The sequence below is a fragment of the Carya illinoinensis genome, chromosome 3 (assembly GCF_018687715.1).
Source record: "Carya illinoinensis cultivar Pawnee chromosome 3, C.illinoinensisPawnee_v1, whole genome shotgun sequence".
NCBI lineage: Eukaryota > Viridiplantae > Streptophyta > Magnoliopsida > Fagales > Juglandaceae > Carya > Carya illinoinensis.
Window position 1 is genome coordinate 49,843,792 of NC_056754.1, and position 18,233 is coordinate 49,862,024.

Here is an 18,233-nt window from a genome sequence, read left to right on the forward strand (position 1 = left end):
CCGTCTCGCTACATATCGAATATATCACCCGATGCCTTGCTGTATGCCTACTACCAAACCAGTTAGAATATTATATCATTTTTCCATGAGTGAACCTCTTTTTTAGGGAGGGCGAAGGACTTATGAAGCGACTTTATTTTGGCCCAACTTGGAGATTGAAATCCTGTGTGTCTTTCTTGATGATGAAGATAAACTAGCAGGACTCGAGCTTTGATGGAGTTTACTTTCAAATTGAGAGGAAGTTTCAACCTATTTAAGGAATTGCCATGAGTGTATTTTGACTATGTGAGGAAGAAGAACATGTATTTTTACGAGTTAAAATGAAAACTTGTCATTCTTATAGATGGATTGAGGGAAATCCAGTTTAAAGGAAAATTCTGCCCGTCCAAACTTTAATTGGCAATTTACCTAAGAAAAAAGGCAGGAGGAATATAATATTAACTTTTACCAGTGAAGCTCGAGCAGATCCAGCTTATCAATTGATTCGATTTGGAAGACCCAAAACAGTCGTATCAAAAAATATGAAACAAAACCAGTGGGAGTCGGGTATTAAATTTTTTTTACTGTAGCCTATTTTGTTAGGCAATGGCAGTGAGAGAGCATTGGGTCCGGGTGCTTCCAGGAATGTTAACATAACCCACAATATATGGGGATGCCTTTCGAGTCAGACAGGCCGAAATATCTGAGCCCGAAGGTAAAAAGTATTACGGTTGAATGAATGTCTTCAAAGACATTTTCTCTTTTGTGTCTGTAGTTTGAACAAGTCAGAACCGGCACAAACCTGACTACATTTCAATGTACCAAAACAACACCAAGGCCAAAAACCTGACTCACATGTGAAATCTCACATGGGCATAAGGTACTTACTGCATAAATATATATATATATATATGTATTTACATTTCTTTTGGTGGCACAAAAACAAAGAGCACCCACTTGCCCACAAAAATGTCTCAAAACTATCCAATTTGCCAATGCAAATGCTGCTGTTGCTGCATTGCCCATTGGCACCAAAAACAAAATGGGCTCCCTCGACCTAGGTCTTCTCCCCCTCCTAAGTTAAAACATGAGTTGCAGTCAGTCTCTCCCACATTGGCATTTGGACTTGTCCTTATCGGTGTCGGTTCGAAGAACACTAGATGCAACCTTTTGGGGGCGATCATTGTGGACACTGCACTCAATGCACGCCCACTACTCGTCTACATCATTCCAACCAAGAGTGGGGCATGTGAAAGCTGTTCCTTAGCCCTTGCCAGCATTTGTCTACCATTTTTTTTTTAATTTTTTTTTTATGTGGGGTTTTCTCCATAGGATCCCAGTCCAAATTTCAGGACCCTTATTACCTCTCACTAAAACAACAAAAAGGCCCCATACATAAGAGTGCAGGGGTTAAATTTTTTAGACATTATGCAGCAAACTGTGGCTTTCACTGTCGGTGGGTGGTCGGAGGAGTTTGCTTGGGCTCGGTCCAAATCATTCAAAAAAACCATACTCTCTCTAAAATCTTTTCAAAAGTCAGTTTCTATTGCTATTATCCTCAATGGGCTCCCTTTGCTCTGACCATCCATCCCCCTCCTCCTATCTAGCTTCTTTTCTGGTGGAATGGCTATTCTTTCTTTTTCTTCTTCATAGGTGATAACTCCTTTCTTTTATTCTTTATTTTTTAAGTCCCTCTGGATTTTGTTTTTTGGGTCGAAGATTTCATTATTATTCTTTCAATGTATACGTATGTGCATGTGTATTTCCTCTGCATATCTTACTGTAAAATAATGCCAAGAAAGAGGGGCAGATGGATATGACATCACACCTAATTTAGGCGGTAAATTAGAAGTCTCTCATGGGTATGATATTGGAGATCTTTCTGTCCCAAATACACTTAAGTACCAAACAAAACCATTTGTCCCCAAAAAAAGGAAGAAAGAACAAGAAAACATAACGTGTATACATTACATAAAGGAAGGAAAAAAGAAACCAAAAAAAAAAAAGAGTGGGGAGGAGGAGTACTAATGAAAGATTGTGACTTGTCATCAGATGGCCCATCATGTGAATATACGAAATTTAAATACAGAACAGAACATAAATATGGAATAGTCGTCATGGTAGGGCAAAGGGAGCATTATGAACAGAAAAGATAAAAATAAAACAAAAGAAATTGAATGTTGCCTGTATTTCATGTAAACTTGAAACAGGACATGTTCTGAAAAGAGCGCATGTGCCTACACATAAACGGGGAAAGGGGGCATAAATAGGAGGATAGGAAGCAACTGTCATTGTCTATGCCATATGCATGCATTGTTGATGGGAGTTTGAGAATAGGGAAACCTGAATTTATTGTCCAAAACACTGGTAGGTTCGCCTCTCCGTCTCTGTCTCACCCTGCTTGCCCATCATCATCTCCTCAGATTTTCATTTTTCACTCTTTCTACCTCATTTATCACCTAAAATGCTCGACCACCATCATTTATTTCATTCTTTTTGAAAGTAATCAAGCCACGTTCTTCATTTTGTTATATTGATACTGGGTGGTCTACGTATTCGACAAGGAATTTTCTGCAATTACTTCCTAATCAGATGATCCCAGAATGCCTAAGCAGCATTATTTCATTTATACATAAGACTTTTGGGCTGCATTCCCATGTTTTGTGCAGCTAGCTATACAAGAACAAGAATAAAGAGTATTTGATGTATTGCTGCTCGTTTTGAAGAATTTTTCCAGACATTATACTGCAATTTTTTTACCAATATAATGACAGTGCAATAATGGTTTTTCGTTATTAATTATGGAACAGATGAAGATGAAGGGAAAAGGGTTTCGGGGACTGGGCTAAGAAAATACAAGACGTTCTATCATGTCAAGAAACGATCTGTATAAGACTCCAACCAGTTAGAGAATTTATGCTTGGATTTGAAGCTTGTGCTTTTCTGCATAAAGCATATCATCATATTTCCTGTCATTTCTTGGTATTGACGTTCATTTGGCCTTCATACTTATTGGCTGTATTCCCCTAAAAGTTGATACAAAATCCTCCTTTCTTACACCTTTTAATCAGTTTTGGATATGCATATGACTGCAAGTGTTCACGCCTAAGTGTTTATGAGTAAAAAAAACAAAAAAAAAAAAATTGTAAAATCATTAAATGAGATGAATTATAGAGTCAGAGTTCAAAATTAAGGTATTTGCTCTAATATTATGTGAAATCATTACTTTTTTTAAAAGTTTAAACTCGTGAAAAGATGAACATTTTATGATTTAATATATATATCTCAACAATAATCTTAAAAAAAAATCAGATAATTAGTAGAATATCAAATTCAGCACTAAGAATTTATTGTTAATTTCTTCCACTAACGTTTTGTGCTCTCCATTTTTAGGATATATGTATCTTTCATATATATGTATTAAAATGATATTGCACCACATATTTGAGTGGTAGTTTTGTTTTTTGCAAAAATTATTTAAGGAAAAAAATGCTTATATTTTATTAAAATAAAAAGTTTTTAATTGAAATATTATATTTTTAAATTACTAAAAAATTTAAAAAATATATAATTTAACTTTTAAAATTACAATGTATTTAAAAAGCATAAAATATAATTTTATTTTAATATATATATATACACGAACTTTCCCTTGAGTATTTATTATTAAAGAAGAGAAAAAAAAATAGACGCTTATTATTAAACAAGTGAGAAGACATGGCCGTTGGAGAGAGACATAAATGGACAAGGATGGTTTTAAACAGACAAAACATACAACATGAAATGTAGTACATTGTGTTTAGTTTCCCTTTTTTATTTAAATAAATTAAATTATTACAAAGTGGCGATGTTTCTGAGAAAATCTGGGCAAAGTCAGAAGGAAAAGGTAAAATAGTCATCATAGGTGGCAGTGAATTGTAAATCAAACAAATAATAAAGAAGAGAGAGAGAATTATTATTCTTATTTTTTTAATTTTTAATTATTTTTTTTAACTGAAAAGGTGAAAACACTGACCCTCGATTCACGAGGGTTGTGGTTGAAATAAAAAAAATTTAAAAAAAGGTACGGAATTTCCTTTGCCTCTGATTCTTATATATTACTGCAACTGCCAGAGGTTGTTATCTTTGTACTCAAAAACAAACCTGACCCTGCCCTGCCTGCTGCCCCTCTCTCTCTCTCTCTATTATATATATCTGAAGATTTTTGGAACTATGTGATTTTTCTCCTTTATGTTCCCAAAATGCCCTTGTCATTCAAGATTGGGATGGCACAATTCACTGGGAATAACTCATGATTTCATCATTACACATATCAGATACAGATCAGCTTTTTCCTTTTCTTTTCCTATTTTAATATTTTTTATAATTTAGTGAGATAAACACAAGTTACGAACTCCTGAAAAATTATAAAAATATATATATATATACTCGAATTTTATTATATATAAATAAAATTACGTATTAATTTATATATTAATATTAATATTTTTATATTTAAATTTTAAATTAATATTATTTTTAATAAAATTTACTTTTTATTCAATCACAATAAATTAATATACATATTAATATACAATTATATTTATAATTAAATTTTTTCTATATATACACGAATTTTTTTATAATTTTATTTTAAATAGAGGGTGATTAGGTAAAATTGAATTGTAAAATATACTAATTAAATATGAAATAAATTATAGAAATAAAAATTATAAGTATATTATACAAAATTGTACAACTTCATAATTGTAAGTGAATTAAATAAATGTATTTGATAATTATGCCGAGAGTAAGATTATTGGATTCTTCTATACTCACATACAAAAATTACGAAGTTGGGGAGAGATGAGTAGCTCCTAATTATGGAGGAAGATCTAGGAAATAATAACACCTTTTGATATTTAATTTAATAATAATAAAAAGCCAAAGAGATAAAAAAGGCAAGATACCGTTACTCATTACACCCCCTCTACAAGTTTAACGTTTTTCTATAGCATGATAAAATTCCTGCCTAGTACCTAAGTAGCTAGGTCACAAGTGATTCTTGCTTTGAATTCATTGAAAAAAAAAAAAGCACTCAATTAATAAATATAAATAAAATAATATAGACAAGGCCAGTCTCTCTTGTCACCCATATGGCATCAAGATTCACCTCCAACTTTGTTTGACATGGAATATGCGAGTAAAGGATCTCATGAGTCATGTTACAACACCTATTTTAGGTTACATAACTTGATTAGTTGGATAATTTTAACATGTGTTTTTTTTTTTAGTTAGTTTTTACAAGTATTTAAGGAAAGTTCAAGTCGCATTTGTATTCATATTTTAAAAGAATTAGTCAAAATTATAGTTATTCTTACTTTGAAATCGTCTATATTTAATTCGGAGTAATACAACTCACCATTAAAAAAAATGAAATTGTGATATCCTATATGATAAGGATAAGGGTATGTGGTGAATGAGATCTCACATTATTTGAAAATCAGAATGTTTTATTCTTTATAAAATTCTAATGGGGCTCTAATTGTTTTATTGATTTATCTTTTTAGAGTATAGGCTATGTGGTTTGGACCTTCTATTAAAGTGTTACAAAAGTATTCATAATTTTGATTTAGGATATAATTTTCCAAACTCAATCCATATTTCTTATTTTAAGAGCCTGATATGGGTATGAATAATCATCATATTGCTTTCGAAAAAAGATGAAAGTAAAAGAGAAATATAGAACTTTTGTTTTGGTAAAATTATAGTATTGGGCAAAAGTTAGGAAAAGTTAAGATGGGGAAATACAAGTAGGAGAAGAAAATAAACAAGTGCTAGTGTTGGTTTGTTGTAGGACTTGCCAAAGCTTGAGTTGATTGAACAAAGAGTTAATTTTATTCTTTATAAGGTTCTAATGGGACTCTAATTGTATTATTGATTTATCTTTTTGGAGTATAGGTTATGTGATTTGGACTTTCTATTGAGGTATTACAAAAGTATTCATAATTTTGATTTAGGGTATGATTTTCCAAACTCAATCCATATTTCTTATTTTAAGAGCCTGATATGGGTATGAATAATCATCGTATTGCTTTCGAAAAAAGATGAAAGTAAAAGAGAAATATAGAACTTTTGTTTTGGTAAAATTATAGTATTGGGTAAAAGTTAGAAAAAGTTAAGATGGGGAAATACAAGTAGGAGAAGAAAATAAACAAGTGCTAGTGTTGGTTTGTTGTAGGACTTGCCAAAGCTTGAGTTGATTGAACAAAGAGTTATGCATATTGGACAAAAGGGTGAGAAAGTTAAACCATTGAATGTCACATGGTAGGACTTGATTTCACAAAGTTGTGGATCATAGAAAAGAGATACAGTGTAGTAATATGAATGACTCATCGTAACACTTATTGTGTGTGCGAAAATTGGTTATACATTATGTTTGTTCGTTGTGCACACGATCAAGTTAAATGCGACATGTTATTTACACAAATTATTTATGATTGATATAACTACACAATGACATGGAGGATACGATTTTGAGTACTCAATCTGAAAAATCCTCAATCCAAAAAAAAAATCATACTTTTTTAGGGTGGGAAAATCGTTTTGTTTTGATAATCTTTTGGGTATCATTTCTAAGTCATGAAGAAGATGTTATAATCATGAATCGCTTAGATCTTGCTTTTATTAGTTTTGAGTTGACATTTGGTCTATGATTTGTTTTGTCATCGATCCATTAATTAGGATCATGTAATGCATGTAATGATACAAAGGGAGAAAAAAAACATTAAGAACATGATACCTAGCTAGCTTGCTCTCCACCAAGTCGATGAATAAGAACATTAATGGATCGATGCAAGTTTTATATATGCACCTTGTGCATGGTAGAAGCATGACCTGATCCTGTGATTTCTTATTTGCCAAATCATGTCGAATCACTTATTCTACTTTGATTTAATTTCCTAGTCTTGAGCTGACGTTTTTGTCTATAATTTGTGTAATCAATTGAGAGATACTGGATTGCAAATTAAGATCAACTTACATCATTCTCCACTACATATGGTACTGAAAAGGTAGGAAGAGGATCTTCTAATTAAGTTGACCTCGAAATCAAACACAAACCGAGAGAGAGAGAGCTAGGTAGCTAGCTTGCTTTTGGCAAAAGCATGCGCGCAAAACAAACGTACGCATGCTAAACTTTGGTGGTAATTATAAATAAAATTGAGCTTTTAAATGTTGATTTTGAATCTCAAAGTGCGCATGCATGTCTTCACCATCATCGATTGACAATATATGCATATTTTAAGCAAAATGTATGTAGTTGTTACTATTGGCATTATCCATTATCTCCACTAATCAAAACTTAGATCCAATTTCTCATTGAATTGGATTTGGCATCGAGTAGCCATGGATTCTTCAAGAGCTAGAGCTAGAGCTAGCTAGCTTTTATATTAATTATTTTGTGCATGTTGAGGTCAACGAATTAACTTCTTGTGAAAAGGAAGGAAAATACTCTTATCACTACAAGAAAAACGAGCCACTTGGATTGATTATTTACGATAATTATGGCTATTTACGACAAAAATACATTCATTTTAGTAAGAAATAATTATTTTTGTAAGAAATAACTGACTACAAATAAACAATTTTCTTATAGTATATATCTTTTGACGTTGTTTGAATTAGGTAAAAGATGATCATATATATTTTGACTAATAAATCGTGGGAAATAAATAAAATAAAATAAAATAAAAGATCATAACGTGGGGACAGGGATTTGCCAACAAATCCTAAGAACATATCCCCTTTTTTGCTGCTCTTATGTGGCTTATAATGTTCACCAACTAAATCTTTTATCACGCACTTTCTAAAGTTTCTTAATTATTTCTTGATCTTCTACAATTATTATCAATTATATTTTCATGGAATTAAGCAGGTCCAAATGAAAGTCTCGTTATATATATATATATATAGAGAGAGAGAGAGAGATTTCTTCATCATGTCCTTCTAGTTGTATACGACTGTTTTCAGTCATTTCTTCTCAATTATTCAACCTATCATGTTATACTTTGCGGATTATAAATTTTAAACTTTTCGATCAAATTTTAAGATTTATGATTGAATATATATAGATAAAATATTATTATCTTTGTAATAACAAAAATTTTATATATAATCACATTTATATATTTTTTTATGAATAAATTGATGTAATTAATTGCGTTATTTTTTTAATATAAAATAACTATTAAATTCTGTCATGTTAAAAAAAAAAACACGCAGAATTCGTTGTCTGCATATATCCTTGAATAGCATTAAATGCGGCTACACATTTAAAGACATTTTCACAAAACCGACACATTGAACATTCCACTAGGATTGACCATCTTGATGATAGTGTCACATCTATCGCTTAATTCACATCATTTTCACTTATCTTCTCAGTAAAAAAACTATCTTAAATTAATAAATATTTAGATTGAAGAGCGCAATGTGTCAATTTTAATAATTTGGGTGTAAAATATAAAGCTTTTATTAGTGCCGACAAACTCAATTTTCTTCTCGATGACTTCTGTTATATCTCGCATTCACAACTTAATTTTTATATTCCGAAGTGACCAACGTCTATTTATAGAAATTACATATACATCATACAAGGCATATAAGACAGCATTAATTGCTTAAATTATAGAATTTCAGCTAGCTATTTCTACTTGGCCTCATGAGTTTGCCTCCTCTTAATTGGTTATCGCTCACGTCTTTTATTTTATTTTTATTTTTTTAATAATTAAAGAAGTGATTATTAATAAATTTGTTTAATTTTTTATTTTAATTTTTTTTAAAGATGTTTAAAAATTGTTTGAAAGAAAAAATAAAATAAAAAGTTCAATCGCACTAGTCATGAGTTTGAGGAGGCAAACTCATGGAACTAAGTAGCAGCACCATTCCTTCGAGATAACCATTGAGTGGTTGGCATACATGCATTACTTGAAAAATAGGTGCTTAATTGATTATCAAAATCGAATTTAAATGCTATATATATATATATATATTATATGTATGTTTATATTATTCCTCTAAGTTTTCAAACTCCGAAGTGACCCAACTGAAAATGAGATGTGAGGTCGTTATTCCATAAAATATAAGCAATGAACATATATATAAGATCATTCTATAAATTCAAATTAATTTATTTGCAATTTCTTATCATTTTCATAAGAACTCTATATAAGATCATTCTATAAATTGAAGTTAGTTTATTTGCAATTTCTTATCATTTTCATAAGAATTCTATAAAAAGAGTTCTCGTTTGGTTACACAGTTCAGATTAGATGAGATGATATGTTTTGTTAAAAGTTGAATAAAATATTATTAAAATATAATTTTTTAATATTAGTTTTATTTTGAAATTTAAAAAAATTTAATTGTTTATTATATTTTGTATGAAAATTTAAAAATTTTGTAATTATTATATAAGATAAGATAAGAGAGTTTGGTTTTGTATGACCAAATGAGCTTGCGTTTCAATTTTACTCTATTATTATCTAATAATTGATTGTTCTTTAACATAAAAGCTTATAATATGCTAGTAATGTTATCCAGAATCCATTTTATTCTTATTATTCTCCCACCATCCCATTAAGTGGTATTAAATCATTAGAAATTATTTATTATGTGTAACTTGTGAGTCAATCATTTGATACCATATCATGAGATATTGACACTAATATGCATGATGGTAAAATACAATGATAAATACTTTGTTTTAATTGGGCGCTAAGCCTTAACAACACAAATTTAGATTGAAATAAATCAGAAACCGATCAAACTTATCACCAGTTATCATATCATGACAACAATATTTTACAATAAATAGATCAAGGAATTAGTGATTAATGGAGATTAATAGTCTCCATTAATATATATATATATATATATATATATGTATGTATAAGTTTTACTTAGCATTCAGCAGATTGATAGAAGAGCATCTGGTTGGAAATTGTGTTGATCATCATCATGATGTTCATGTGTAAAACAAAATCTTCATAAAGGGATCAAAAGAAAAAAAGAAAAGGGGAATGAAAATTGCTGAAATAAAGCAAAGGGCAGGGGAGTGCATATATGCCTAATGAGATGCAGGCTTTTCCTGGTTGGATTATTTTGGTCACTTTCGAAAACTCCACCACAGGTTCAAGTGATTGGATATTCAAGCTTGTCCTCTTGTTTTATTTTATACAGAGAAAAAATATTTGTAGGGCAATGCCTTCGATCCCGATTCTCTTATTTTCCCCCGGCCCTGGCCATGGCCCTTTTCAGTGTTTCGTTTGTATCGGCCAATATCTAACTAAAGTTAGACAGTCATGAACAGAAGTCGGAGGACGAATTCAGATCTTCCTTGGAACTCTACAATAATTGGATGATCTCTCTCTCTCTCTCTCTCTCTCTCTCTCACACACACACACACACACACACAAATATGCATTCAGGACCCTTTAGACAGATCATTTTGTGCTATTTGGAAAGTGGTGCTTGAGGTCCTTCATTCTCTACATCTTTTGCATAATTAAGACGTGCATGCTAAAGCCATATAATCAGAATCATTAATATAAATTCATACCAAATTATATATATATATTTATATATAAGCCTTTCCATATACATATGTGAATTGCATGAGGCTGAGTCTAAACCATGCTATGCACTTTGCAATATTATACACTCTTAGCCTTTATGAGTGAAATCCAGTTATCTCAATGAGAAACTTGATTATAATTAAGGCTGATGCCATCTCGTGATGATCTCATCCGATCCCTAGCCACGTCAAGTTTACCTTATAATTAATAGGAAATTTTATAATTTTTTTTTTTAACATAGGTTGCCACTTAAAAGTCACTAAGCGCACAAGATTTTGTTTATACATGAAAAAGTTAAGCAGACTCCGAGTGTAACTCCTCTGGGGCACTTTTTTTTTTTTTTTTTTTTTTTTTTTTTAAGTTTAAAAAGACAAGAAAAAAATAAAAGAAAGAAATAGAAATGGTAGGACCAAGAGAGGGGCACAGAGCCCCAACATGTCTTGGGCCTATTAAGACAAGATTAAGGAAGGGTGCCTCTAAGTGGGCACCCCATGGTTGGGTCAACCGGAGCATATATCCCCACCTAAACCACACAAAGAAACCCTATAATAGACAGCCTTGTTCCCATGTGCACAAATTTAAGAGCAACATTCCAAAACAACAACCTCCTTTGTGCCCTCTCTCTCTCTCTTCCCAAATCATCTTTTCGGGAACAAGCTAGGAGATCAAAGAAAGCTAGCTAGCTAGCTGTTGGGAACCACACCCAACACCCCCCCCCCCCCCCAAGCTTCTCACTCTTCTATCCCCACTACTACTTGTTTTTTACCTCCAAGCTGCGCAATTTCATGACTAGCTAGAGTGCATTCTAAGAGATGAACAGCCCCCACCATTTTCTATATATTTACATTTTCTTAATTAGATGAAAAGAAAAGGAAAAGAAAGTAGAGAATTAAGAAAGAATGGATGATCAGCTGATGCATAGAGTTGACTACTCTAGTCTATATATATATATATATATATTTATATATTTATATAAATATAAATGCAGCCTGGCCTGGACCGTTTTGCAGCAATATTATGAGTTTTGTCACTTTCAATACACAAAACCAATAGCTATATTCATAATTTAATGCGTCCCCACTCCTTTTCTTATTACTTGGATCGATCGCTCTCTTTATTATAAGTACTCTTTATACTGTTTCCTAGAAAATAGTTTCTAAATTTTTCTTTTTTTAAAAATAAATAAATAATTGTCATCAAATTATCCTACCTTTATAAATATATATATATGTATTAAATGTAGATGATGATCTAATTAACTAATTCATCCCATAATTAACATGATGATGATGGCCGTGATTAATTATGTTCCGGCCAGTATCATTTCTGTCGCGAGTTTTAATTAATTGGGAATTAATTAATTAATTAATTGATCTCAAAATAGTAGTGTCTTACGTGGGTAATTAAATGAATTACGTTATGGCCTGGCTTGTTTACATCATAATCTGATCATCATCTCATGCACGTAAATCATCAACCTGCTCTCTACACACACACACACACACACACGTACGTACGTATCAGCTTTTTCATCAACATTAATGCACTTGTTTTCAAAATGATCGGTCATTGCTAATTACAGCTAGCTATATACATACGCATTAATATATATATATATATATATATGGTCGTTTTTTCCTAATGAAACATATATAGATCAGTACTACTTATCCATTTTGATACTTATATATATATATATATATAAAAGTAAAATGAGTATATATATATATAAGTAAAATGAGTATTTATGATGAATTATTTGTAATAAGAATTATTATTTACGACAAGAATAGACTCATTTTTATAGCATTTTTAATTAATTTCTCTTACTCAAAGAATATTGATTTTCCATTGTATATATGCATAGTACGTTGTGATCATCCCTTTGGCTTAATTATATATATTACTAAAAAAAAAAAATTCATATATGCGTGGTGATGCTATATATACAATATTTAATGCACATGTTATATTATCTAGATCAATTAGATCATCTAACTTAATTATATTCATATTTAAGAATATAAATTTCTCTACTAATTGATCATATTTAGATATGAAAATTTTCATTCACAAGTCGGTGTATAGTGCACACTTAATAATATACTTACAAGACATAATTTGATTAGTCTATAAGATAAATTTTAAAATTTAACTCTTATAAATCAAATCTTATCATTTAAATAATGTGAATAGTGTGTTTTACATACTAGTTTAAGAATAAAATAATTGATCTTTTAGATAGGAGTAAGAATAACCCTTTCGATATTTGGAAACTATCTCATCTCATCTCATCTCATATGATCATTATAATTTTCTTAAATTTTCACACAAAATATAATAAAGAATTCAACTTTTTCAAATTTCAAAACAAAACTAATATTAATTAGAAAATTTTTTTATTCAACTTTTAACAAAACATATCATTTCATCTCAGTCAAACTGTATTAGTATAACCAAACGAGAAATGTATAAACCTCCTATTGATGCTACTCGATTGATCTTTTGAATCAATAGATCATATGGCAGTTATACCAAATTAAAAAAGTTAATTGGACAGTATTTTAGCAATTAATTAATACTTACCTTTATCGAAAATCGGTTAGTTCATAATGTTCATTAATTCTTGGCCACATAAATCAGCCTTTCACTACAATAATATTCTATGATGTCCTCGATCCTTTGATTTACTTCCATAATTTATATCCTAATTTAGTTTTCAAAAAGAGAAATGTTATTTAACGTCATAGAATACGTCAGCGACACACATTCATTTAAAAAAAAAAAAAATGAATAAATATGAAACTTACATGAAAAGATTACTTTTTTAATAGTTAACCATACATTTTTTGATCAAAAGTAGTGCACGACATTTGCACAACTATGATTGTATTTAGTATTACTCAAATTAAATAGTATCCTCTCAAATCAGACTCCTTAAAATAGTCGACTTTTAGTTTAATTTCCATCCATCCCTTGGAAAAATATAATTTTTTATTCAATTTAATACTCATTAATTCTCTCTTTATCCTCTTAATTGCTAGAAAAGAACATAAATAAATTAAAAATATTTTTCTATATATAGAATAGAGAGAAAGGTTACGGAAGGATATACAACTGAAATAGGAAAAAAAAGAGTTTTTTAAGTCAAGATTTGGTTAATTAGAGAGAAAAGAAAAGGAATTCAGATACCTAATTAAGAAAGACAGCCAACATTTTTCATAAAGCTTATCATATACACACAGACACACAGTTTTATAACTAAAAGGATAGTTACAGAAGAAGACAAGGGTAATATCGTCTTAAAAGGATTAAAAAATTAAAACACCTTCCTCATTCGTTGACCCTTAGAATTCCAATGGCGCCGGCCCCTACGCCGTTGGCCTTGCTTTGCCCCTCCCTCCTAACTAAAATCTCTCTCTCTCTCTCATCTATGTAGTATTAAAGCCAGCACACTACACAACAAGTAAACAGCATACATAGGCAAAGCAGATAAGAAGCAACTGATAAGGCTTCTCTGCTACAAACAGACAAGAGAGAGAGGTAATTTTAAAGAAGAATTCAAAGCTAAAACAAGATATGGAGGAGCTCTTGTCTTGGCTTAAGCTTCTCGTCATATGGGTGATGTTCTTAGTGTTAGTGCTGAAGGTGGTGGTATCGCTTTGGTGGAGGCCCAGAAGAATTGAAGACCATTTCTCCAGGCAAGGGATCAGAGGACCCCCATACCGTTTCTTCATTGGAAATGTTAAAGAACTCGGAGGGATGATGTTAAAAGCCTCCTCTCAGCCCATGCCTTTCTCTCACAACATACTCCCCAGAGTCCTCTCCTTCTACCACCACTGGAAAAAGATCTATGGTATTGCTTTTCTTTGTTTTGTTTTTGATCAGTCACAGACACAGACACAGACACACAAAACCAGTAATTCTTTTTCTTCTTGTTCTTAACATGGCAGGGGTTCATTGCATTAACAATGAGTTTTATTGTTTTAATAAACATTTTGGAGCCGTTTAAGGAGTATTAATGTGGGTTTCCGAGCCTTCTCTTTCTTAGCTTTCTATGGCTCATACTTGATAATTATCCTATTCTGGGTGTGCCTTCAGTTATGATGTTTCTTTAGCCGGTTTCACGATCAGTCCTCCAGAATTCGTGACTTTTCAGAGGCTTATTTTTTAGTTAGGGTACTTCTTTTCACAACTTTTCAGGCTTTTTCCGAGCTTAGATGCTTGATGTTGAAGCTCAGATTTTGGACTGTTGCACTTCTTTCTATCTTTTCTCTTTCCTCATTTTCTTTTTTCATCCATCCCTCCTCCTCCTCTGGGCAATTCAAGAACGCTTTATGGAATAAGATTTTTTCTATATACATGTCTCTGACCATTCTAACATTGCAGTGATTTCAATTTGTACTTTTCTCTCCCAAAAAAAAAAAAAAAAAATGAAAAGAACCAAACTCCAGAATCCTTATGGTTAAAACTTTTATGACTTTGAGGCCCTTGGATGTGGAGTTTCCGTTTTTACTTTTCAGTTTTCTTTTGTCCTTTTTTTTCGGTTTTGTTTTGTTTTAATAGAAAGGATTGGATTTTGACAATGAGGTTGTGTCTTCGGCAGTGGCTCAAATTTTAGTTGTCTTCTTCCCATCTTTATTTTGTTTTGTGCCTCCTCTGTGGGTGTGTATGTCTGTGTAGGGTCTACACCATCCATGTTTACTCTGAATAATGGCTGTCATGTTTCCTGCTCATTCCTCTTTTTGCTAACTTGATACTTACTACTCAAGGTTGTGTGGTAGTTCCCTACTTCGTGAAAAGCTTAGCTTTTTTCCTGGCCTGTGTCTGTTCTAGATGATCTCATTCTAATTACTACCCAATAGACATAATTTTCTTTCCCCCCAAACACTTCCTCTCAAACTTTTTCTTTTTTATCACACTAATTATACCAGAGAGTAACTTATCATGTATCATTAATTATTTCTACAGGTGCAACATTTCTCATGTGGTTAGGACCCACGGTTCGCCTCACCATTTCCGATCCAGACCTCGTCAAAGATATCTTCACCTCCAAGTCAGAGTTTTATGAGAAGATTGAAGCACACCCACTTGTTAAACAGCTCGAAGGTGATGGCCTCCTCAGTCTGAAAGGAGGAGCAAAATGGGCTCACCACAGGAAAATCATCACCCCTACATTCCACATGGAAAATCTGAAAGTAAGTTCATATACATGATCATCAACCTTTTTCTAAAATAATAAATAAAAACCTATATATAATTAATGTTTTTGTTTCTTTTTTACTACAAAAAGGAAAGAAAAGAGAAAGGTACACATATATAGAGATACAAAGTTTACCATTTGTTGTCGTGTACGTATTAGCTGTTGATACCGGTAGTGGCAAAGAGTGTGGTGGACATGTTGGAGCAATGGCAGCTTGTTGCAATGTCCGAGTCGGGAGAGGTTGAAATTGAAGTTTCGGAATGGTTCCAAACCCTAACAGAAGATGTCATCACGAGAGCAGCATTTGGCAGCAGCTATGAAGATGGAAAAAAGGTTTTCAGATTACAAGCACAGCAAATGAAGCTTGCTGCAGATGTTTTTCAGAAAGTTTTCATCCCTTGCTACAGGTAAAAAAAAAAAAAAAAAAAAAGAAGAAGAAAGAAAAGAAAGTCATGGGTCTACCTTACAGTACCTCTAATCAAATCAAGATTTATATGTTCTTGATGATGATCAATCAATGTCAGTACAAGTCATTATCAGGTGGTCACCTATCTTAACATGCCATATACAAATTACAAGTATAGATGTAGATTAGTGATTAATTAACTGAATGAAAAGAAAGTTAAGATCTTTTTATTGGTTGGATGAACAGATTCCTGCCCACAAAGAGAAACATGAATTGCTGGAAGTTGGATAAGGAAATCAAGAAATCTGTGGTGAACTTAATCGAACGGCGGAAAGATGAGAAAAATAATTCTGGTGGGGATTTATTAATGCAAGAGAAAAGTCCAAAGGATCTGCTGGGCCTCATGATTCAGGCTTCAAAGTCTTGCCCATCATCAAATATCACTGTCCATGACATTGTTGAAGAGTGCAAGAGCTTTTTCTTTGCCGGCAAACAGACCACATCCAATTTGATGACGTGGACTACTGTTCTTCTGGCTATGCACCCTCACTGGCAGGTACAGGCACGTGAGGAGGTCCTGAGGGTGTGTGGATCACGTGATGTACCCAGCAAAGATGATGTTGTCAAGCTTAAGACGGTAAGCTATTGTATTTGTATGTTGGATATTTGTAAGGACAAAGAATCATGTTTTTGTCTCTTAGCACATGTTTGTTTCGTGTTAAAAACCAAACTGCCACCTTTCGCTTTTATTGTTGCTTGTTTTGGTGGGAACATTTAGTGGCATTTTTGTCATTTTGAAAGAGTTACATAGGAAGATCGATCAACACTGATGAATTAAATCACCTTAGAGATATATATATAAATTACAAAAGATCGATCATGTTAATGTTACGTACTTACACTCCTCCGAAATAAATAAATTATAATTAATTGGAAAGTAGTTTCCTAATTAATTTTGTACTGGGCCATGATCATGATCGATATTCATCTGTTCATGCGCAGCTAAGCATGATATTTAACGAGTCCCTCCGATTATACCCACCGGCGATCGCAGCAATCAGACGGGCCAAATTTGATGTAGAGCTCGGAGGCTACAAGATCCCATGTGGGACCGAGATTTTGGTTCCGATCTTGGCCATCCATCATGACCAAGCCCTGTGGGGCAACGATGCCAACGAATTCAACCCAGGTCGATTCTCCGAGGGCGGGGCACGGGCAGCGAAGCATCCGGTGGCGTTCATTCCATTTGGCCTTGGTGTCCGCACATGCATCGGACAAAATCTAGCCATATTGCAGGCCAAGTTAACGCTGGCAATCATATTGCAGCGCTTCTCCTTTAGGTTGTCCCCAAGCTATCAGCATGCACCGACGGTCCTGATGCTACTCTACCCACAATATGGTGCACCCATCCTTTTCCAGTCCCTGTCCCATCCTGATCAGGGCCACAAAGATCAAGGGTCCTCCTAAGATGATGTTGCTATCTCTATAAAGACCCAACATCCCGATCGAGTGTGAGCACGCCTATATATGCTAGGTGCATTAATATTGTTGAGTGGGCATACTGCAGAAGTACCCATCATGATTGCCTTGCCTTTGCATTCCTGAGGGAGCGAGCTGATCAGAATTATATATATATATATATATATAGGAGCTGCTGCTGCTAAGCTAAAGATCGATCATCTTTTAGGGAGAAATGTTTGTGATATTATTGTTGGTATTGCTTGATGATGATGAGTACTACTGGCATCCATGTCCATGGTTTTTTGTTTTCGTTTTTAACCAGAAGAATGTTTCACCCTGGCATGTAACCCCGGGCGGCACCCCCAAGTCCTCATGTTTTGCTGATCTTTTTTGTTTTTTGTATGTAAGCTCTGTTTTTAGTTGTAGGATTTTAGTAAATGGCTAACAGTTGTAGGTATAAATCTAGCTCCTAGTCATCTCCTATGTATGTATTGTATATTTTTCCACATTTTCTACACAGTTTTGTATTACTATGTTTTCATGAATGTTAATTAATTGGTTGGACATA

At 32.7% G+C, this 18,233-nt stretch overlaps 1 protein-coding gene across 2 annotated transcripts; it reads left to right on the plus strand.

The window, feature by feature from the left end:
• Positions 1-13,943: 13,943 nt before the first annotated feature.
• On the plus strand, positions 13,944-18,233 carry LOC122305098 (cytochrome P450 734A1-like). Of its 2 annotated transcripts, none has more exons than XM_043117407.1 (5): positions 13,944-14,451; positions 15,567-15,793; positions 15,958-16,205; positions 16,451-16,841; positions 17,207-18,233. In XM_043117407.1, exons 1-5 carry the CDS (start codon positions 14,175-14,177, stop codon positions 17,669-17,671), a joined length of 1,608 nt encoding a protein of 535 aa, XP_042973341.1. In that variant the 5' UTR covers positions 13,944-14,174; the 3' UTR covers positions 17,672-18,233. The 2 variants fall into 2 exon arrangements, with proteins under 2 accessions (XP_042973341.1, XP_042973342.1); XM_043117408.1 differs by lacking the exon at positions 13,944-14,451 and adding an exon at positions 14,550-15,367.

What these genes read in the sequence shown, in the direction of transcription:
- LOC122305098 (XM_043117407.1), top strand. Translation starts at nt 14,175, where the DNA reads ATGGAGGAGCTCTTGTCTTGGCTTAAGCTTCTCGTCATATGGGTGATG. An exon ending in TCCACATGGAAAATCTGAAA is followed by an intron (nt 15,794 to 15,957) that starts GTAAGTTCATAT and finishes TGTACGTATTAG; the next exon opens with CTGTTGATACCGGTAGTGGC. An exon ending in ATGTTGTCAAGCTTAAGACG is followed by an intron (nt 16,842 to 17,206) that starts GTAAGCTATTGT and finishes GTTCATGCGCAG; the next exon opens with CTAAGCATGATATTTAACGA.